This window comes from Vitis vinifera, chromosome 1, assembly GCF_030704535.1.
Source record: "Vitis vinifera cultivar Pinot Noir 40024 chromosome 1, ASM3070453v1".
Taxonomy (NCBI): Eukaryota; Viridiplantae; Streptophyta; class Magnoliopsida; order Vitales; family Vitaceae; genus Vitis; species Vitis vinifera.
This window is the reverse complement of record NC_081805.1, coordinates 3,407,924-3,431,624: the sequence shown is the minus strand read 5'-3', so window position 1 is coordinate 3,431,624 and position 23,701 is coordinate 3,407,924. Positions and strand designations below refer to the sequence as shown.

The 23,701-nt window shown below is 36.9% G+C and overlaps 1 protein-coding gene across 1 annotated transcript; it reads left to right on the top strand.

Annotated features, from left to right (window-relative positions):
* The first annotated feature begins 602 nt into the window (after nt 1-602).
* LOC100255880 (zinc finger protein BRUTUS) lies at nt 603-23,338 on the top strand. The gene is made up of 14 exons (XM_002279499.5): nt 603-1,139; nt 2,538-2,747; nt 4,940-5,134; nt 5,228-5,577; nt 5,992-6,217; nt 6,474-6,642; nt 6,751-7,980; nt 8,163-8,334; nt 8,416-8,637; nt 8,714-8,851; nt 17,747-17,981; nt 18,106-18,165; nt 22,634-22,705; nt 22,797-23,338. The coding sequence occupies exons 1-14, from the start codon at nt 846-848 to the stop codon at nt 22,935-22,937; spliced, it is 3,714 nt and encodes a 1,237-aa protein (XP_002279535.1). The 5' UTR covers nt 603-845; the 3' UTR covers nt 22,938-23,338.
* The last annotated feature ends 363 nt before the right edge of the window (nt 23,339-23,701 follow it).

Below are 23,701 nucleotides of genomic sequence, written 5' to 3'. Positions count from 1 at the left end.
ATTTTTAAAAACATTTTTCAAATAAAACAATAATATTTGTATATAATAACATATTTTAAAATCATGATGTTTTTAAAAAGATGACAATTAAAAAAATATTTTTAATCCATAAATGAGAAAAATCAAATAATTATCTTCTCAAAATAAAATTTTTAATTTATCTTGAAACGACTCTTTTGAAAAGAAAATTTCAATCCTAAATTTTTAAAATATTTTTTCGAACGGAATTTGTTTTGATTAGCTTCGTTCCTGGTTCCGTTTAATAGCCACTTTTCCACTTGCCCGGCTAGAGTTAATGAGATGATTGAACAAATTGCTGTCATACGTTTTGTGTCAATCTCGTTTATTAGACCATTTTGAATAAATTGGATTCTAAAATTATCACAATGTCCTCACTATGTGTCAACGTCACCAAATCAGCCATCACATGTCATCAGTCTTCCGAATCACCCCAATCCGGTGGATGCTTACGTGGACAGACCAGCGCACCAAGGCTCCAAAAACACCAGGGATAAGTCCGTGCTGGATCTCCACTCTCACGTGCTTCTCACACGCGGCACGGGATCCCTTACTTCTAGTTGCCTCCGTTCACAGAATGTGACTTTGCCAACGTTCCACCATGCCGGTTACCGCCACGTGTCGCTGCTAGAAAAATTAACTTGTTTCCCCTTTTCTATCTACCGCATTGAGGCCTCTGAGTTTCGTTCGTTCTCCCCGGTTCAGTTCCAGAGAGAGAGAGAGAGAGAGGAGCGCACAGAAATGAAAATCTCGTGGATTTGGAAAACCTAGGGTTTCGAGACTAAGGATCTGCTGGCCTCTTTTTTGGACTGTTTGCCGTCTATAAAATGGCGACGCCATTGACAGGGCTTCAACATAGAGATGGAGGTTTGGGTCTGATGGCGGGGCCTGCCAACCAAATGGATTCTTCTCCTTCGAAGAGTTGCTTGAAGAGCTCAGCTCTCAAGTCTCCTATTCTCATCTTCTTGTTCTTCCACAAGGCCATCCGTTCGGAGCTCGATGGCCTGCATCGTGCGGCCATGGATTTTGCTACTAATCAGGACAGTGATATTAATCCTTTGTTGGAACGCTACCACTTTTTTCGCGCAATCTACAAGCACCACTGTAATGCTGAGGACGAGGTGGGCTCGTTCTTATTTCTTTTGCAGTGTTGAATCTGATTGAGATTGAAATTTTGGATGTTTGTGGCATTTCTCTCTGATTCAGTTTTAGAATTTTTTGTTCTTTGTGATTCTTTTCCTGGATTACCAAATCTTCTGTCCCTTTTCCTCTTGTTTCGTTTGGAAAACTAAAAAAGGGGAATCATATCAAATATTTTTCTGGTTGAGAAAATTGTGTTTATTCACCTTTTCCTCATAGGGATTGGTAGGAACTTGAACTTCTAGGTAGACTTGTTTCATACTTCTCCTGTTAAATTGCCTATTGATCTTGAAGTTCAGTATTATTTTGATGCGTCGTTTGCAGTCTACTGTGAAAATTTCGCATTGCTTTGGTAGACAGTTACCTCCGGTTTTGTTTTGGTAGCACCTTAACTATCACATTGCCTTGGTTTTATCTTTTGTTATACATTACATTTATCACGTAAGCTTAGCTAGCATGGAAAACTTTCGAATTTGGTCCTACTGGGGCCTAATTATGAACAGGTCCCAACTTGCAACTACTCTTCAGAAAAAAATTGGTTTGGTATGACCTTAACTATCATATAAATAATCATATTTATATTCTTTATACCCATGTTTTACCATATTGCTGTCATACGAACGATCTGGATTATAGTAAAATGGGCAACCTCTACTTTTATTGGCACAGATTATTGCGTCACTATATATCCTTCATTTTTTTTTTCTTTTTCTTGGAGAATTTGTTTTCTGTTTATTTTACATTGTTTATTATGTTAATTTTCTGTTGAGTGGTTGTTTAAGATGGTATATTTGGCTAAGTTGTTATCATTGATATGTTCTGTGTTTTAACACATTAATTCTTGGAAACCTGGCATACTGAAATATTGATACAGTTGAAACTTGTACATACCAAAAGAAAAAAAAGTTGAAATAATCTGGAAAGGCCTAATGAAAAGTTTCATATTAAGCTAACTCTTGCAGTAATAAGTAATTGGCAAGAACTAATAATTTGAAACCAAGTATCTTGTCTTGTTATTTATGCTTGGGGCTTAGTCTGTCTTAAGATATTTCAAAAATGATAATAAAATGGAATGAAGGGTTGCGTTAGATAGTTTGTCCACCTCCGGAAAATTGGAGATGTGTGACATATGTAAAAGCGGTTGTGTGTTTCTGGCAAAGTATATGGGCTTTGAGAGAGGTGATCTAAAAATTATTGTCTTGAATCTTGATTGGTTGGGTATTCACTCACTAATGGATCAAAGAATGGTGAGTCCATCAGTGAGATACATGCTAACATCCTTAAATCCAGTGGTTAATGATGATAACAGTCCATTTCTTTTGTTCTTAAACTATAAGCAAACGTGGACATGATCTAAGAGTATTCCTTTGGAACTGCAGGTCATATTTCCAGCTCTTGATAGACGTGTGAAGAATGTTGCACGGACTTACTCCCTTGAACATGAGGGAGAAAGTGCCCTTTTTGATCAACTATTCGAGCTGTTGAATTCAAAAACTCAAAACGAAGAAAGCTATCGGAGAGAGTTAGCCTTATGCACCGGAGCTCTTCAAACTTCAATTAGTCAGCACATGTCCAAGGAAGAGGAACAAGTATTGATTTGTTTTGTTTTTGTGATGTGCAGCTTTGAGTTTTCTTCAAATCATGGCATGGAACATAGTTTTCCCAGTATTATTACATTAGAGTTAAAATTAAGTTGGAACTAAGACGGTATTTAGCAAATCAACTTAATGGTTTAATGTAACGTAATAATTTAATTTAAGTTATTAAGTAGATTAAGCATATTTGGTAAAATAACTTAATATTACAACTAAAATTTAAAAATAACTTTAAGCATGAAGTCAAATTGGTTAACTTATTCTTAATCTCAATTTTTTTTTGCTGCATTTGCCCACATCTAATGAGAATATATTTAGAACCATGTCTTCACATCCATGACTTATTTTTTATAGTAAATATTTTGCGGTTATCTTATGTATCTACTATACTTTAAATATGAATATTTTACAAACAAATTTACTACTTAAGATTAATGAAAATAAATATTAGTTAAAACAAATGATTATAAATATTAATTAAAACTAAGAGTGTTATGGAATCTTGTGTTCTCCGTGTTTGGTGTGCTTTGGACGCTTCCTTCTTTTGTTAGAGACATGCTTTTAGGGTGACATGGTTCTTTTGTTGGTAAATGATGGAAAAAGGTGTGGTAGGTAGCTCCTCTTTGCTTATTTTGGATTGTTTGGAAGGAAAGAAATAGAAGAGCTTTCTAGAATGAGGAATGGTCCATTCAAGGACTAAAACACACTTTCCTTTGTAATCTTTGGGATTGGTCTAGGTTGTTTTTATTTTTTGGTCCTTCTTCGGCTGTAGATTTTGTGGATTTTTTTTGAGGACGACGTAGTTTTTGTTTGGTCCTTTTCCTTTTTTGCGCTTTTAAGCATTTGTTGTATACACCCCCCATGTACTTTGGAACGTTGTTTTGGCGTCTTTGCTTATAATATACTTTTGCTTCACTCATTAGAAAAAAAACGATTTAGAATAATTTTTAAGTTAACTTTATCAAACAATCTTAATACTTAAAGTTAAAATCAAGTAATAAGTTTTAAGCAACAACTTAAGAATAATTTAATTTGAAGTCTACTTAAGTCATTAAGTGATAAATATTAAATTTTACCTAACACCCTCTAAATCTATCAAATATCTCCATATGAATTAGTTGTCAAAATGATAATCTATAGTTCTTTTTATTTTATTTTTTCATTATTTTCCTTTCTTATTGTTCTTTTGATCTTAATTTTTAAGTGGTGCTTATAATGGCAATAAGATTGTGTTGTGGTGGCACTAGGCTTCAGCACATTGACTGCTGGGATATTTCTGGCATTTGACTCTTTGGCTGTTTCTTTTGCTCAAACATATTGATAATTCATGGTGGTATCTACTTTGTCGGTTGAGAGAAGGAAGGATTGAACCATTTGGAAGCTGATCCATGGTGGTCATTGTTCCCTTGGTGGACTCCCACTTTTCTCTGGCATAGGCTTCAAGAATAATTGTAGTTAAGAATAGGGATCTTCCTCAGTTGTTTCATATATGTCATATGAAAAAAGTCATGTGCTTTATCCATACGGTGTTTTATGAACTGGTCCAATTGAACATGGAATTGAATCTCCTGGTTTTTGAGACTCTTCATCTCTAGATGTCATTCATGTTATTAAAGAGGAGCACCCATGTTCTCCTGCATATCCAGTTCCAGCTTAATAGGTTTCTTTTAAAATTGAGATAAACAAGTCTCTAATGCTCATCATTTGATGGAAACGCCATTAGAGCTTTCCAGGAATAATGCTGGCTGAAATGCTAGCTTTAAGAAATGTTTGACATTCTTCCAAAAGAATATTGTGAGGCACGTTCCTGGACACTTGTAGGCATTTTTTGTATACTTCGTGTGTACTTTGCTACTCCTCCTTTTAGGCACCTTTAATACTTGTTTTTTCCTGTTTGCCTATCAAAATATATATATATATATATATATATATATATATATATTGTGAGGCATATCTGATAATACACAAACACACACACACACACACACACACGTATTCTCAGGCAGCAATAGTGTTCTCTGGTCACATGTGATGCTCTTTTATGTTACATTGGTCTCTATCTTTCAGACAATTCATGTGATGAAGCTCATGTCTCTCAAGTTAGCCTTTATACTTCCCCAACCATAGTTTGATATTCAGAGTGAAAATTTATATCTAGGTCACCATCTTTCTTTCAATTGTGGCAGGTGTTCCCCTTGCTGATTGAGAAGTTTTCTTTTGAAGAGCAGGCATCATTGATTTGGCAGTTTCTGTGCAGCATTCCTGTTAATATGATGGCAGAGTTCCTTCCGTGGCTTTCTTCCTCTATTTCATCTGATGAACATCAAGATATGCATAAATGCTTGTGCAAGATAGTCCCAGAAGAGAAGCTTCTTCAACAGGTAAATGTTTTGTTTAATTGTATTTATGGATTATGTTTTGTGATGGACTTCTATTGAAATTTTTGGTTGACTTTCTACTCGGGTTGAATGAAGGTTATTTTCACCTGGATGGAAAATATTCAGAAAAGTTGTGAAGATAATCCTAATGACAGAGGTCCTGATTCTGGGGCCAGAACCTTAATCAGTCGAACTAAGAACTGGCAATGTGCATGTGAATCTTTGAAAACTGGTAAAAGGAAATATTTGGAGCCCAATAATGTTACAACTGCTTCAACTCTGGCATGTCCAATAGATGAAATATTGCATTGGCATAAAGCAATAAAAAGAGAGTTGAATGATATAGCAGAGGCAGCAAGGAAGATACAACTTTTTGGAGATTTCTCTGATTTATCTGCTTTCAACAAGAGGCTGTTGTTTATTGCAGAAGTTTGTATTTTTCACAGGTATTGTACTCTTCTCTACATTTTTATTTGAAGTAGTTTTTTCTGGCAAACATGGTTTCGTCTGAATATAATGCTGCATCCTAAACTTCAACAGTGGATTGGTTAATGTACTTAGACCCTTGGGAAGGGAAATCAACTATGAAAAATCGGACCTCCTCAAAGCCCTTGGCTTGAACATGAAGAATGGATTTCAACCTGATGTTGCTCCAAAATTTATAATAATTTAGTCCTTGAAGCCTGTTGTCCTACCTGAAATTTCCTCCTTATCAAAGTGACTACACAGCTCTCTATTATGATTATTTTTTCCTGTAGTAAAGGGTAATAGGGCATGATGGAGATCATTGTGTCCCAGTTTTTTTAGTCGTGTTTTGTTTCTATGTTGTGAAATGTGCTTCTTTGTCAATCTGACTGCAGTATTGCTGAAGACAAAGTTATATTCCCTGCCGTAGATGCAGAACTCTCTTTTGCCCAGGAGCATGCAGAAGAAGAAAGCCAATTTGATAAACTTAGGTGCTTGATAGAAAGCATACAAAGTGCCGGAGCCAACTCATCTTCTGCTGAATTTTATACAAAGTTATGCTCACAGGCTGATCAAATAATGGATACGATACAGAAGCACTTTCACAATGAAGAAGTTCAGGTTAGGATTTTGCTGAAGAAATAAATTGATGGCTAGTATCAAGTCTTACCAAAGACACATCCTTCTATTAATTATACATGAGTCAACCATTGCTGGATAGCATATTAGTGGGAGCTTGTTCTGCCTATGGGCTGGAACATGCAATTGCCTATTTTCTGGTTTTTATCATATCTATTTTAATCAGCATTGAAACTTGCAAGGCAGACATCACTTTGTTGTCCCTTAAGAATGTTTACCTGGCATGTTGCATTTGTAGGTTCTTCCACTTGCTCGAAAGCATTTTAGCCCCAAAAGACAGCGTGAACTTCTGTATCAAAGCCTATGTGTGATGCCCTTAAGATTGATTGAGTGTGTCCTGCCATGGTTGGTTGGATCCCTTGATGAAGAAGCAGCAAGGTCTTTTCTTCAAAATATGCATTTGGCAGGTTCTCTATCAATTCTCAGCTTTTGGTTTATTACAACGTGTTGCTAATTTATCTAAAGAAATTATGGTCTTCTCTTGCTGGCTACTTATGCGTAATATTCTGATGCAGCTCCAGCTTCAGATAATGCACTTGTTACACTTTTTTCTGGCTGGGCATGCAAAGGCCGCTCTAGGGATGCATGCTTGTCTTCTGGTGCAGTTGGTTGCTGTCTTGCCAAAATACTGACCACAACCACAGGAGATCCTGATCAGTCTTTTTGTGCATGCACCCCTTTGTTTTCTGCTAAGGAAAATTCTACATCAGATCACTTGGATGATGATGAAAGGCCAGTTAAGCGTGGAAACTGTACTTCATGGGAAGACAGTAATGCTTGTGACCCTAGAAGAACTGTAAACATACAGAAATTAGCTTGTAGTAATCAGTCTTGCTGTGTCCCTGAGTTAGGAGTGAATAACAGTAATCTAGGAACGGGTTCTCTTGCTTCAGCAAAATCTTTGCGCTCCTTATCTTTTATTCCTTGTGCTCCTTCCCTCAACTCCAGTCTTTTTAATTGGGAAACAGATGTAAGCTCTCCTGATATTGGGAGTGCGACGCGACCTATTGATAACATATTCAAATTTCATAAAGCCATCCGCAAAGATTTGGAGTATTTGGATGTTGAATCTGGGAGACTTAATGATTGTAATGATACTTTCCTTAGGCAGTTCAGTGGTAGGTTTCGTTTGTTATGGGGCTTATATAGGGCTCACAGTAATGCTGAGGATGATATTGTCTTCCCAGCATTAGAATCTAGAGAGACTCTTCATAATGTTAGCCACTCTTACACTTTGGACCACAAGCAGGAAGAAAAACTATTTGAAGACATTTCATCTGTGCTCTCTGACCTTACTCTGCTTCATGAGAGTTTGAACAGTGCAAATATGCCTGAAGAGTCAACTAGAATTAATCTAGATTCTTCTCATCATAATGACAGTATCAGAAAGTACAATGAACTTGCTACAAAGCTTCAGGGCATGTGCAAATCCATTAGAGTGACACTGGATCAACATGTTTACAGGGAAGAACTTGAGCTTTGGCCATTGTTTGACAAACATTTTTCTGTGGAGGAACAAGACAAAATTGTTGGCCGTATTATTGGTACTACAGGTGCAGAGGTGCTCCAATCGATGTTGCCATGGGTTACATCTGTTCTTACTGAGGAAGAGCAGAACAAAATGATGGACACATGGAAGCAGGCAACAAAGAACACAATGTTTAGTGAGTGGCTTAATGAATGGTGGGAAGGAACTGCTGCTGCATCTCCACTGGCCTTTACATCAGAAAATAAGATTTCACAAGGTTTGTGCCATGCCTTTTTTAGTGCTGCAATTGTGTACTTATTCATGTTTCACTTGTGTGGTTCTGGTTCATATTGCAACTTGCTGCAGAGTTGAAATAAATTCAGGCTTGTTGACTTGACCCTTGCTTCTTGTATCATGCAAATATTTGATGTTCATTCATTGTGAAAATTTCACTTTTAGGCATCAATGTTCATGAAAGCCTGGACCACAGTGATCATACTTTCAAGCCTGGCTGGAAAGATATTTTTCGGATGAATGAAAATGAGCTTGAATCAGAGATAAGAAAAGTTTCTCGGGATTCAACTCTTGATCCAAGGAGAAAAGATTATCTTATTCAAAATCTTATGACAAGGTTTGTTCCTGTTATTTATGTATTTAATCCTAGTTGGCTTCTATTTGCTTCATATTCTTATCAACATATGGGTTTTCTTAGTCGCTGGATAGCTGCTCAGCAAAAGTTACCTCAAGCAAGGACAGTTGAAACTTCAAATGGTGAGAATGTGCTTGGATGCATTCCATCATTTCGAGATCCAGATAAGCAAATATTTGGGTGTGAGCATTACAAGAGGAACTGCAAACTCCGTGCTTCATGCTGTGGCAAGTTGTTTGCTTGCAGGTTTTGCCATGATAAAGTCAGCGATCATTCAATGGATAGGTAACTTTATGGAAACTCCTTTTGCTTATATATATATAATATTTACTTATTCGTGTTATATTAATTTTTTTTGCAGGAAGGCTACATCTGAAATGATGTGTATGTTCTGCCTAAGAATCCAGCCTATTGGACCAATTTGCACAACACCTTCCTGTGGTGGATTGTTGATGGCAAAATATTATTGCAGCATCTGCAAATTTTTTGATGATGAGAGGTAAAAGAACTTTCATTGGAACTTCTCTTTTGCTGTACTTAGTATTTATTGATGCAAATATTTTATAAGTATAAAGTTTACTGGAATTCAGAATATCCGGTATAAAGATGAACAGAATATTTAAATTTGAGCTTATTTTAAATTAATGGAATAAATAAGGGTATGGGTGCCTGCTGTGACATGGAAACCAGGGCTTTGCTATAATATCTATACAAGGTTATGCGGCTTGTATTTGTGTGCCTGTGTATGGGTAGGTGTGTGTGCCCATGCTTGATTGTGCTTGATTTTGTGTGCATGGTTACTAATTTATGAAGTTGATTCAATAATAATATCGACCATTTGCGAACATTATAAGCATATACCAGTTTTTAGCTTCAAAACATTATATTTTATAAACTAATGGACACAATAACAACTATCAAAAAAATTAACAAGGATGCATTTCATACACTCTTGAAACTAATAGAAAAAGTGGATTCAAGCAGAGTGGCCTTAAAGGGGGCAGTAGGTTTCCATGTCCTACAAGACAAACAACTTATTTCTAGCTTCAATGTATTAGATGATATAAAGTAATGAACACATCAAAATGGATTTGAAGTTAATAAAAAATGGTGCTTGTTAACCTAAGCAGGAATTGGACTTGTGGATGCAAGTAGCACAATCCTAGGTGCAAGTACATGATTATGCACCCATCCCCCCAAAAAACATAATTTTTTATGTAGTTGACCAATAGATATACTAAAAAATGAGCCTAACAAAAGGGGGATGCATCCCAATCCCCAGGAAATATGAGGAGAAGCACATGCCAGAAAAAGCTTAAAAGCAAAGAAAGTAAAACACTGAAGGTCAGAACCATGCCTATATTTCTCATGCTATATGCAGAATAAAGAAAATTCAATTTCTAACCTTTGGTGGACCCTTTGGCCAAACAGATGAAGAGTTTAAGAAGACATTGTTTAATTCTAAGAAATGTTTCACGCCTTAAAAAAATCCTATAATTTCAATCTTTCCAAATGCACTAAAACACAAAGGGGGCAATATTCATGTCGTCATTTGTTTAGAATCTTTTTACAACTCCCAAAAAACAAAACACAACATATGAAGAAAATTGGCCTTTTTGAGAAGAGCCTCACTAAGGAGATGATGCTGCATATTTAAAAATATATGATAGATATATGATTGCTAGTGTCGTTTCATTAGATGATAATTTTTATCCATTGGCATTTTGGACACAAACCCTACTAAGAGGATAGCTGTTTTCTTTTTTCTCTTTTGATGGGCAAAAGAACAATTTATTAAAAATGTCAATCAAATAGGGGACAGAATCTAAGAACATAGGAATGATATAGAGGTTGTCAAAGGGCAAGAAACAAAAAAAGGAAATACACTAGTGTGACCTCATCCAATCCACATAATCATAAAGGGATGAGCATTCCACTCCAACACAAAATCTGAACCAAGAAAAGAATGTTTGAATTAAAGAATCCTTTAACAATTGAATTGATTTCTCAGGGCCTTTAGAAATTCTTTTATTTCTCTTTTTCCAAATTGTCCATATCAAACATAACAGGACCAAGATCCAAGTGTTTTTGTGCCTTTTCCCCAAAAAATTCCCATGCCATCATAGCAAGACAAATTTCACCGCATAAGACAACATCTGTAACACATTAAAGAGTGAGAATAATAGGTACCAAAGATTATCCTCTTGTGTACATTGGATGTATCACTTTTTGTTGGGCACTGTTCTCTCATATACTTTGTACTTGTCTATATATATATATATTAAAAGGTACCCTGCAATGAATAGAATATAATTGGTCAATTCCTCATTGCTCTTGCGCAAACAACACCAGTTATTTATAGCCTTTCCTCTTCTCCTTGTCTGGTCTAATGCCTGAATTTTTTGTCCAAACAAAGAAACCCACCTTTGGAGGAGCCTGCCAAACCTAGACTTCTTAATTCCACTCCCTTACTAAATCTGAACCAAGAAAACAATGTTTGAACAAAAGAATCCTTTAACAATTGAATTTATTTTTTCATGCCTTCAAAAGTTCTTTGGTTTCTCTTGTACCAAATTATCAATAATTAACAAAATGGGGCTAACCTCCAAGATTTTCTATGTGTTTTCCCCAAAAAACCTCATGGCATCCTAGCAAGACATCTTTCACCATATGAGGCAACAACTATAACATAATAAAGAGTGAGAGTAATAGGTACCAAATACCATGAGCTGCTCCATAATGAATAAGAATATGATTAGTTTGTTGCTTTTGCACAAATGACACTACATAACTATAACCCTTCCTCCCCTCCTTAGTGGGTCTAATGTAATAATTTTTCTCCTTCCCAAACAAAGAAACTCACCTTTGGAGGGTCTGAGAACCTGGAAAAGGATATCTAGAAATCGACTCCAAAGAACTTTAGTGGGATTTTATAGAGGATTTTCATCCCTATTTAATTTCTAAAGTAGCTTGTTCTCACACTCTTTTAACCATCATGTTTTGGATCTACTAAATAAAGATTCAACAATTTCTACCTCCCAATTTTGAACATTGATGAAAAAACAAAGGCTCCAAGATCGAACACCTCCCACCTACTTCCAAACTTTTGCTGTCCAAGCATCCTTAGAATTGGCAATGGAGTACAAAGCATGAAACAAGGCTTTTAGAGAAGAATAGCCACATCATTGGTCATGCCACAACCTAATCCTCCTACCATCACCTACTTCAAATTTGGTCCTGGCTTGAAATCCATCCTCTCTTCATGGCTTTCCACAACCCCACCTCATACCTACCCTTCCCTTCACAAGAACAACACACAAACACACACACACACACATCCTTTTACCAAACTTAGTTGATATCTGCCATCTCCAGAAACTACCCCTCTTTGTAACAAATCTCTAACACCATTTTCCAAGAAGGGGCCTTATTGAGCATAGACAAATTTTTGATACCTAACACACCCCTACTTTTGTCCATGCAAATAGACGACTACTTAACTAAATGAGATTTCGTCTCCAAAGCACTACCCCTTAAAAGGAAGTCCCTTTGAATCTTTTCCAATCTTAAACTCACCTTTTTTGGGATGAGAAGGAGGGATATGAAGCAAATAGATAAGCTCAACAAAGAATTCTTTAAAAATGTTAATCTTCCACCCTTAAAAAGATACTAAGAATAAGTTTTATTTTGGAGAGCTTAATGAAAAGAAAAAAAGTATCCTCAATGATTTAGCTAACTTTGATACCATTGAGCAGGTAGGGGGTCTCACTTTTGAATTGTTAAGTCAAAGAGCCTCAAGAAAAGGGGAGTTAGAGGAATTAATTTTGAGGGAGGAAATCCATTGGAGACAAAAAGCTAGGATGAAATGGGTTAAGGAAGGGGATTACAACTCTAAGTTTTATCATAAAGTGGCTAATGGCTGGCGAAATAGGAAATATATCAAGGAGTTGGAGAATGAGAGGGGTTTAGTGTTGAAGAATGCCGAGAGTATCACAGAGGAGATCTTACTTTACTTTTGAAAAGCTTTACGCGAGCCCTACAGGAGAGTCTTGGGGTGTTGAAGGATTAGATTGGTCCCCTATTTCGGAAGAGAGCGCGTTAAGGTTGGATTCCCCCTTCATTGAAGAAGAGATTTCTAAGGCCATTTTTTAGCTGGATAGGGACAAGGCTCCGGGGCCTGATGGCTTTACTATTGCAGTATTCCAAGACTGTTGGGATGTAATTAAGGAGGATTTGGTGAGAGTGTTCGTAGAATTTAGGAGTGGAATTATCAATCAAAGCACTAATGCCTCTTTCATTGTTCTATTACCCAAAAAGAGTTTGACAAAGAAAATATCAGATTTTAGACCCATTAGTTTGATCACTAGTCTCTACAAGATAATAGCCAAGGTGCTCTCAGGGCGTCTAAGAGGGGTTCTACATGAGACCATCCACTATACTCAAGGCGCTTTTGTTCAAGGGAGACAAATATTGGATGCGGTTCTTATAGCGAATGAGATAGTGGACGAGAGAAGACGATCAGGGGAGAAAGGTGTCGTCTTCAAAATAGACTTTGAAAAGGCCTACGATCACGTGAAGTGGGATTTTTTGGATCATGTGTTAGAGAAGAAGGGGTTCAGTCCTAGATGGAGGAAATGGATGTGTGGATGTTTATCCTCGGTATCTTATGCAATTTTGGTGAATGGTAGCGTTAAAGGGTGGGTTAAGGCATCGAGAGGATTAAGACAAGGTGACCCTTTATCCAATTTTTTGTTTACTTTAGTCTCAGATGTACTGAGTAGGATGCTTATGAGAGCAAAGGAAAGAATATGTTGGAGGGTTTCAGGGTGGGTAGAAACAGAACTAGGGTGTCCCATTTGCAATTTGCTGATGATACCATCTTCTTTTCTAACACAAGGGAGGAAGAGTTGCAGACTCTCAAGAGTCTTTTGTTAGTGTTTGGGCACATTTCTGGGCTTAAGGTCAACCTTGACAAGAGTAGTATTTATGGCATCAATCTTGATCAGGCTCATCTTTCAAGATTGGCTAAGATGCTTGATTGCAAGGCGTCCGATTAGCCTATACTCTATCTGGGTCTTCCTTTGGGTGGAAACCCTAAGGCGTGTGGCTTTTGGGATCTAGTGATTGAGAGAATCTCAAGTAGATTAGATGGGTGGCAAAAGGCCTACTTATCCTTCGGGGGGAGGATAACTCTTATCCAATCTTGCCTTACCCATATGCCATGTTACTTCCTTTCCTTATTTAAGCTACCTGCTTCAGTGGCTGCAAAAATCGAGAGGTTGCAAAGGGATTTTTTATGGTCAGGGATTGGGGAAGGCAAAAGAGATCATTTAGTGAGGTGGGATGTTGTGTGCAAACCAAAGGTAATAGGGGGTTTGGGTTTTGAGAATATTTCTTTGAGGAATCTCGCTCTTCTAGGGAAATGGTTGTGGAGGTATCCTAGAGAGGGTTCAACTCTTTGGCATCAGGTCATTTTAAGCATTTATGGTTCACACTCCAATGGTTGGGATGCTTACACTTTAGTAAGATGGTCACATCGCTGTCCTTGGAAGGCTATTGCACAAGTCTTTCAGGAGTTTTCTTTGTTTACTTGGTATGTGGTAGGAAACGGGGAAAGAATTCGTTTCTGGGAAGATTTGTGGTGGAGGGACCAACCTTTGGGAACCCAATATCCAAGACTATTTAGAGTAGTCGTTTATAAAAACATTCCTATTTCTTCAGTTCTCAGTCCTACTCGTCCTTTCTCTTGAAATTTAAATTTCCGTCGTAACCTGTTAGATTCTGAGATAGAGGACTTAGAAGGCCTCATGCAGTCACTTGATGAATTGCATCTATCTCCTTAGGTCCCAGATGCCAGATTTTGGCCATTATCCTCTTCAGGGCTTTTTTCAGTCAAATCCTTCTTTCTAACATTATCTCAATTTTCTGGATCTCCTTAGGACTTCCTTTCAAAGTTCGTTTGGAATTCTCAAGTTCCTTTCAAAGTGAAGTCCTTTGGCTGGTTAGTGGCACATAAGAAGGTGAATACTAATGACATGTTACAAGTGAGAAGACCCTACAAAGCCCTTAGTCCTGATATTTGTATTTTGTGCATGAAGCATGGGGAATCAGTAGATCATCTTTTTCTTTATTGTTCCTTGACGATTGGGTTGTGGCACAGGTTATTTCAGTTAGCTAAGATGGATTGGGTTCCCCCGAGGAGCATATCTGACATGATGTCCATCAAATTTAAAGGTTTTGGTACTTCTAAGAGGGGGATAGTTTTGTGGCAAGCTGCGAGCATCGCTCTAATTCGGGTTGTGTGGTGGGAAACAAACGCGAGGATTTTCGAGGATAAAGCAATGAATTTAGAGTTTTTTTGGGACCCTATTGTTTTCCTTGCTTCTCTTTGGGCTTTCTGTTCCAAGGCATTTAAGGGGACTCCCCTTAATGTGATTCAACTTGATTGGTTAGCGGTGTGTACTCCATAAGGATTGGTCCTTTATAGAGAGTTTGTTTGTTTTCTGTGTATTTTCCTGTAATTTAGTTGTCTTTGGCGGGAGGATTTCTCATCCTTCTTATTGTACTTCTTTTTCTATCAATATATCTTTGTGTCGTTTCCAATAAAAAAAAAAAGATGCTAACATTTTCAAAAAGCCAACTTCTTAAGAAATCCCTCCGCTTTGACATTCCAATTTGAAGAAGCCTTAAAGGGAGCACTCAATGGGAGGCTTAGATAGATAGAAGGCAATTTTCTAATCCCGCAATCTATCAAGTAGCCTAAGTCGGCCAAATTAAGGATCTCACTTCCTAGGATTAACTCACTTTTTCTCCAAGTTGATGATGCTCAACCTTGATACTGCCTCAAACTAGAAAAGAGACCACCTGAAATAAGTTATTTGCTTTGTGGAAGCCTCATAGAAACAAACGTGTCATCAACAAAAAGTACATGAATAATCTCCATAACCTCTCCACATGTCTTGTCACCTTAAAATCTGAGATGAAACCTCCTTCCTCTGCCTTAGAAAGAAAGTAGCTTTGAGCCTTCATCAACAACTCAAAAAGATACGACGAGAGGGGATCACCTTGTTTCAAGCCCCAAAACTTTGGAAAAAGAAAGTTGGAGATTCATTGACTAACATAGAAAATCTCTCCATAGAGATGCAAAATCTTATACAATAAATCCATCCTTGGCCAAAACCTTTTCTTTCTAATACCGACAATAGAAAATTCCATTTTACATAATTATAGGCTTTTTCAATATCCAATATGCACACCACCCTTCCACTCAAGCTCTTCAATTGTTATCAAAGCCACGTTTAAAATTTGTTTGCCTTAAACAAAAACGTTTTGAAACTTAGAAATCACTTTTCTTACTACCTTCTTTAATTTGTTTGCTAAGACTTTTGCCACAACTTTATATGATCCTCCAATTAAGCTGATATGCCTAAAATGTTTTAGTTCTTCTATCCCTCCTTTTTTAGGAATGATGACTTTGCATATTTAGCAACTTATACTAGATATGCGCTTGCCAATGTTGTTTCATTTTGTAATATTTTTTATTAGTGAATAAATGCATACTTATCCTTTTATATTTGTACTAAAGGAACTTCTTTTGAGGGTGTATAACATGAATTGCTAGCATACTCATTTCTATTTTACTTTGTTGAAGAAGAAAAAGGAAGAACTAGACGGCTTGACTTTGTCATTTTTTGTTTTTAATTTTTCATATATTCACAATAAGATTGTGATAACTAGTTTCATATTATTATTATTCTTTATCATCAGAAACAAAAATGTATTAACTATGGATAAAGAAACACATAAGAAGGATGAGGAATCCTCCCTAAAATACAAGCAGCTGATTAAAAAATATGATTGAAACCTCCAATATGCTAAGTAGACCTATACCTTAGTACCACATGGGAATTTACAAAAAGAACATCTCATTGCTCCAATATTAGATGAACTTTTTCTTCCAAAAGAGACCTAATCAATGCTCCTGTCCTGGCCAACCCAACCCTTTTGATTTACACACTGAATACCAGTCGATTTGAACCAGTTTCATATTATGGATTTACTGACATACACCATATGACCATTATGATGCACAGGATGTGTTACTAATGGATAAATTCTCAGAAGCCATGTCATTTGTGGTCCTACTACTGTTACATTGCTTCCTATTGCCAATGCTAGTGCCTTAAGATGTTCTGCTAGATGCCTGTTAGTTGTAGAGGCTAGTGCCACTCTAATGGATGTCTTTTGCTTCTTTTTCCAATTACTGCAAGGAGGTACCTACAACCATCTCATGGCAACTAGAGTGTTGGTGCCCCTTCTAAGGTTGTGAGATTACATGTATTATCATCCATTTACTATTGCATCTAGTTGATTGCTACTTTGTGCTCATTGTAACAAAAAGACCTTTGGTGCTCATTGTATATGCCTTGTGTACTATGGTGCATCATCTCTTTGGTGCTTGTTTATAAAAAATTGTATGATTTGCTTATTTAAAAAAAAAAGAAAAAGAAAGACTCCAATTAAGACTATGAAATACTAAGATTATTAAAGCTATTTTTGTGGAATATCATTCCCCATCAAGGTGTTAGTGTAGGTAGGTGCCTAAGTTCTTGTTCCTTCACACCCCAAAATTTTAAGATACAACTCCGCAAGTTGAAGAGGATCTCAATAATGATACTATTAGTTGGATAGAACATAATAAAGAAAAAAAAAAAAAGTAATGTTATTCTTGATTAAGACTTCATTTCATTTCTCTCTTATTCTGAAATATTCTTATATAAATTCAATTTTGGCAAACTCTTCTATTTCTTCAATGTAACTATGTAATAATGAAGTCGGGGGAAAAATTAATTAAAAATCAAATAGCCATTTTTGAAGCAAAATAAGTGTATCCAATGAAGATCCCCTTTTTTTTTTATAGGTAAATTTTGTCCCCATTGGGACGTGAACCTCAAACCTCACACAAACCCCCATCCCTTTACCACTTGAGCCGGGCCTCAAGGGCTCCAATGAAGATCCTATATGCACTCCCATGTTGTATTGTATTGACATGGTATACTGAATACAGTTAAAGAATTGGGGTATCATAGTTTTATTCCAATCCTCTCACCTCACACTTTGCTTTGCTTTCCCCTTGAAGTAAAATGCCTTAACATTCTTGTGGCCTGCTTGCTTCACAAAAAAACCTGTTATAAACAAAGAATAATGGGTATCCAACCAGTACTAATTTCGGTTCTTACTATTGAGGAAAATCTGGAAGCTCTGATGAATTTAATATTTAGTTTCAATTGCTTGCAACTTCAATTATCTGATAACTATGTGGATATAACTTCTTTGGAAGTAAGATTTCTTGATATCTTATTTTTAAACTTTTTGACTCCACTTGTCACTTCAGGACAGTTTATCATTGCCCATTTTGCAACTTGTGCCGTGTTGGGAAGGGACTTGGTGTTGACTTCTTTCATTGCATGACATGCAATTGTTGTCTGGCCATGAAGTTGGCTGACCACAAGTGCCGGGAGAAAGGCTTAGAAACAAACTGCCCCATCTGCTGTGATGACATGTTCTCATCAAGTGCGGTTGTACGAGCTCTTCCTTGTGGCCATTTCATGCATTCAGCTTGCTTCCAGGTCTCCCTTTATTTGATTCTAGTTTGCTTATTTTTTTCATTTTTCCTTCTGTTGCCTTGTTATAAGGAAAAAATGTTTAGTGGAACTATTGTTACTAAATCCTCTTCCTCTTTCATTGTGTCAGGCATACACTTGCAGTCACTATATTTGTCCAATTTGTAGCAAATCCTTGGGAGATATGGCAGTAAGAAAAATCCTTTCCCCTTTCTTTTTAGCTTTTATGCTCATTTATAATGCTATTCTGTATTCAGCACAAGGCAGTTGGACATGGCACTAAATTGAAATTATTTACTGTTATTTTCATAGTGTTTAAATTAGCCATTGTCTGGTTGACATGTATTTAAAATGAAGTAGTTTTATAATTTTATGTTGAACTTTTCATCTTCTTTATACTTTTGGTGATTTCTACTGATGAATCTACCCCAACTTCACCCCAAAATGTCGAGGTATATCTCATGTTCATGATTAAAAAGGAAGAAAATTTCAATGTGCATTTAGATGGCTTAAGTCTGAACTACTAAGAAGGGACCTTCAAGCAGATTACTCTGTTTACACAATAAAAACTTTTAGGGCTGCAGATTTCCAAACTTCATTATGATTCAACAAGCTAAGTTTTCATGGATGATAGGACCCAAATACAAGTTGCTTCTCTTGTGATACAAATTTGGTTCACATTCAGGCAGTTGCTTCTTTGGAATACAACCTTGTACAACTTTCATTACAAATAGGGTTTATGACATAAAAATGTGAAAAAGATACTTTCTCAACATAGTTATTGTTCATAGTAGTTGGAAAGATAGATGATAAAGGGAACAAGGAGGTATAATGAATTAGTTCTAATGTGATTATTTTATTATGTTGTCTTTTTAAGAAATGAGGTCATTAATGAAGGTATCCACAAAGAGAGAATAAGTTGGTGTACATAATGATACAGATTCCCCACACTAGCTAACAACGTTGGTGGGAGTATAAAGGGCAATGGTTTTAGAAAGTGGAGACATAAAAAAGAACAAGCTAGACATTGAGAAAGCTTATGACCATGTTGAGTGGTCATTTTTGCTTCTAGTTATGGAGAAAATGGGGTTTGGGGAGAAGTGGTTAAGGTGGATTAAATGGTGTTTATCCGCAACTAGTTTTTTTGTTTTGATTAACGGAACCCTCTCCGGTTTCTTTCAAAGCTCTAGGAGCCTAAGGCAGAGAGATCCGCTTTCGCCTTACCTGTTTGTGATTGCAATAGAAGCCCTTAGCTTTCTTCTAAAGAGAGAAGTATGTGGAGGCTTTTTATCATCCTGCCAATTGCGGGGTAAAGGGGATGAAGGGGTGAAGGTTTCCCACTTGCTATTTGTTGATGATACTCTGATTTTCTGTGAGGCGTGGGAGGAGCAGATGATGTTCTTATGGTGGTTGTTGATGTGGTTTGAGGCAATCTCTGGACTGAGAGTTAATATGGATAAAAGTGAGCTGATTCTGGTGGGAAGGGTGGAAAATGTGGAAGATCTGGTTGCAGAAATTGGTTGTAAGGTGGGAAGTCTTCTATTCACTTATTTAGGGATGCCGTTGGGTGCTCTTTTTAAATCTGTGGTAGTTTAGGATGGAATTGAGGAAAGATTCTATAAGAGATTGGCGATGTGGAAGCGTCAATATATCTCTAAGGCCCGGGGAATCACCTTGATACGAAACATTTTTTCTAGTTTGCCAATTTATTTTATGTCTATTCTCCATTTGCCAAGAGTGGTTAGAATGAGATTGAAGTAGATTCAAAGGGATTTTTTGTAGGGAGGTGGGGCTCTAGAGAGAAAACCTCATTTAGTAAGGTGGATGATAGTTTGCCTAGATAAAAGAAAAGGGGAGTTGGGGGTGAAGAGCCTTGCTACACTCAATAAGACTCTCCTTGGTAAATGAAGTTGACACTATGCAAATGAAAAAGAGGTATTTTGAAATCAAGTAATAAGGGGGAAATATGGGGAGGAATGTGGTGGGTGGTGTTCTCAAGAAGTTAGGGAGGGATATGGTGTAGGCTTGTGGAAAGAAATTAGGAAGTTTGGGTGCCTTGTTAGCTTTAGAATTTCTTTTGTGGTGGGAAATGGGTAGAGGGTGAGTTTCTGGAAGGACAAGTGGTGTGAAACTACACCTTTATGCGAATATTTTCCGTCCTTATTTGCCTTAGCTACTTCCAAAGAGGCTTGGGTGAAAAATGTTTGGTTTGTTCCAGATAGTGAGGAAAAGGAGGTGGGGAGTTGGAACCCTCGTTTCTCTAGGCCTTTTAATGATTGAGAGTTGGATGAGGTGGAAAACTTGTTGTGTTTGAATGGGAAGAGAGTGATTGTGGATGAGGAAGATCGGGTGAGGTGGACAGAATCGAAGGATGGAAAATTTTTGGTAAAGTCTCTTTCAAAGCCTTAGAGCCGGATTCAACTAGGTGTTTCCCAATGAAGATAATTTTAGTGTACAACCAAAATTAAGCTTTGTTGCTAGGGAAGTGCGTCATGGGGAAAAGTTCTAACTTTGGACCAAGTTCAGAAGAGGGGTTGGGCTTTAGCAAATAGATGTTATTTGTGCCAAGTGCATGAGGAGTCCATAGACCATCTTATTCTCCATTGTGAAAAGACAAGGGAAGTATGGAAGCTGTTCTTTACTTTGTTTGGAGTGTATTGGGTGTTTCCTTCCTCGGTTATGGAAAACCCTTTTGGGGTGGAAAGGGTCTTTTTTGGGTAAGAAGCGTAGGACAATTTGGAATGTGGGCCCTTTATGTTTGTTTTGGTTAATTTGGAAGACAAGGAACATAATTGCCTTTAAAGGCAGTGCGCTGTCCATGCAAAAGCTGAAAGCGTTTTTTGTATATTTACTTTGGTCGGAGTCTAAATTGTTTATAAAAGATGGTCCTTCGATGCCAATTGATTTCATTGATTGGATGGGTTCCTGTTGAGGGAAGGGTTGTTTTTTGTATATCTTGTTGGACAGTTTTTTTGTTTCAGCTGTAAGGGGGTGAGTGTCTCTTTCTTGGTCATCTTAAGTTGCCATTTTAGTGCCTTTTCATATATAATACTCTTACTTATCAAAAAAAAAAAAAAGAGAGAGAACAAAAATGAGATATCGTTTGACCAAACGAACAAAATGATTTTATTATTTTATTTTTAATGAACTTAACCAACTTTTTGCATGAGAGGGCCTTTCAAAGTTGGAAACAGAAAATGGCCTAACTAATTTTGCAGATGAATGCACTGTTTAGTATGCTGTATTTACTCTGCTTAACTGCTTTTGTGCCAATATGCAAGAAGGGAATAATTTTATAAGATACATCCCAAGGTATTGATACCATATGGGGTCTTGACTTTATGTAGTGTAGATAAACATTACCTTGTTTTGATGTGTGACATGACATGGCCATGTTATCTGGTTGCTTTAACATGTATTTTGGTAGTGTTTTGGTTTGCCATGTTCCCTTGATGCATGGTTTTACTAGAACCTTGTGCTACAACGTTTGTTGGTTTCCTTAAGATATTATCCTGTAGGAACCAAGCTACCATGCTGCTGTTAGGTTATCCCAAGGTAGGGATACCAAATGGGGTATTGTACTTTATGTAGTATAGACATTACCTTGTTTCAATGTATGACATGACACAACCATGTTATCACATTGCTTTGACATGTCTTTTGGCAGTGTTTCAGTTTGCCATGTTCCCTTGATGCATGGTTTTTCTAGAATCTTGTGCCACAGTGTTTGATGGTTTCGTTAGGATATTATCTGGTGGGACCCAAGCTACCAAGCTGCTGTTAGCATATTGTTTCCATTGATTTAAATATAGGGTGCAATGGACCCTGATCATAATTTTTCCCTCTTCATATTGATGACCTTGCTTTGAATGCCATTTTGTTTTTGGTCATTGTACAACATGTCCATAGATTGTCAAGTTGTGGTGCCATGTCCTAGGAAGCATGTTTACTTGATTTGTGGTTTGGTGGGATCATATGCAACCATGTAGTCATAGTGATAATCACATAGGTATGTGGTCCAGTAGGACTGAGTTGTGATGTTGCCTTGCCTCCACATGCAATATACTAAATCCTTAACCGAGCTGCAATGAGTCCAGCAACTAGTTTTCGTAAATTTGGTGTTGATACATAGAGGTTGACATCAGGTTGAGGGCTGGTCATTGTTTGTAACAATCTTAAATCATATTTGATTCTTAAAACTCACCTTAGATACTTGGTACAAGCTGGACATTGCTGGTTTGATTCCAGTTCGTTCAGTTGGTCACCCACTCCAAGCATGGAACCTAAACCAAATTGAGTCTATTCAAAAGAGTCAGGATTCAAATTCAATCAGTTTGATTCACATTTTCCACCCTTGAAAATTCTGATGTCTGACTTAATGGATAGTTGAATACTGGAAACATGAATATTAACCTGGTCCAGCCAAAGTTTGCTTGGCTTTTTGCCTCTTTCTAGTCAGTCAGCATCAGACTTTATGCCCACTTTATGTTTTGCACTCTATGAAAAAAAAGAAACAATAAAATAAAATAAAAAAAACTCATGCTTTTCCAGGGTGAAGGTCCTTGTGCCGTAGCTGGTATTATCTTTTATTATCAGAAGAGATTAAAATGATAGGTCTGGATTTTTCATTAAGGTTCCTGTTTTCATATCCTATTCAGGTTTACTTTGGTATGCTTGATGCATTATTAGCTTCTGAGGCGCTTCCTGAAGAATACAGGGATCGCTGTCAGGTAAACAAACCATTTTACATATACTTTAAACTCATTGATTCCTTTGTTTTTGTCTACTGAATATTAAATGACCTCTAATTTTGGTAATCAGGACGTACTGTGCAATGACTGTGGTAAGAAGGGAACCTCGCCTTTTCACTGGCTGTACCACAAATGCAGGTTTTGTGGATCTTATAATACCAGGGTAATCAAGGTTGACTCGACAAATTTGGACTGCTCAACATCAAACTAGGGGGCAATCTGGCCTCTTTGCAGTTGATTTGGGCGTGTAAATATCTTTGTGCCTACACACCTATACATGGCTTTGTAAATCACCTGCCATTACAGTAGTCAATTCAAATATTCCAAAAATTTTGGAAAATTTTTGTCAATATTGTCATCACCATTACCAATGAATGAAGCTGGTCATCCTGCATATTACTTCTTGGTGGCTAATTTTTTCATCCAGAAACAAAACATTGCTGGGGAAACCATAGAGGAATTGAAGACAGAATTATGCCTGTATTGAACAGGAAATTACTACCCAAGTGGTTTTATAGGTAATCTGTTTTGTTTTTCAGCAATTTCTGTCACTTATCTTCTTGTGGTGAGTTGCTCCTCACCTAATTTCAATATTATGCTTGCATTGGATGATGAGTAGTTCTATTCTTGAGATTCCGTATACTGTTTGTTATTGACTTAAGATGGTAGAACAATCAATGACTGTTGTGCCCATTTCAGCTGCAAGGAATCATGCAAGTGATAGCACCATGTGAACTCCTTGTAATCCCAAATACTTTTTCTCCATCATTCGAGGCCAATTTAGAAAATTGTCTTAATTATTTGTCAATAAAAAAACAAATTAATATGATTTTTATTTATTTAAATTTTGACACAAGAAAACAAGTTTGGATATCAACCAACTAGTGATTCTTTATTCAACTATTTAATCAATCATTAGCAATAATTGCTTCTTTCAAGTGGCCATTATAGGTCAAATAGATTGACCGGTCAGTA

Coding starts and splice junctions, on each gene's coding strand:
- LOC100255880 (XM_002279499.5), top strand. CDS start 846: ATGGCGACGCCATTGACAGGGCTTCAACATAGAGATGGAGGTTTGGGT. Junction 8,638..8,713: donor AGCGATCATTCAATGGATAG/GTAACTTTATGG, acceptor TTTTTTTTGCAG/GAAGGCTACATCTGAAATGA. Junction 18,166..22,633: donor AATCCTTGGGAGATATGGCA/GTAAGAAAAATC, acceptor TATCCTATTCAG/GTTTACTTTGGTATGCTTGA.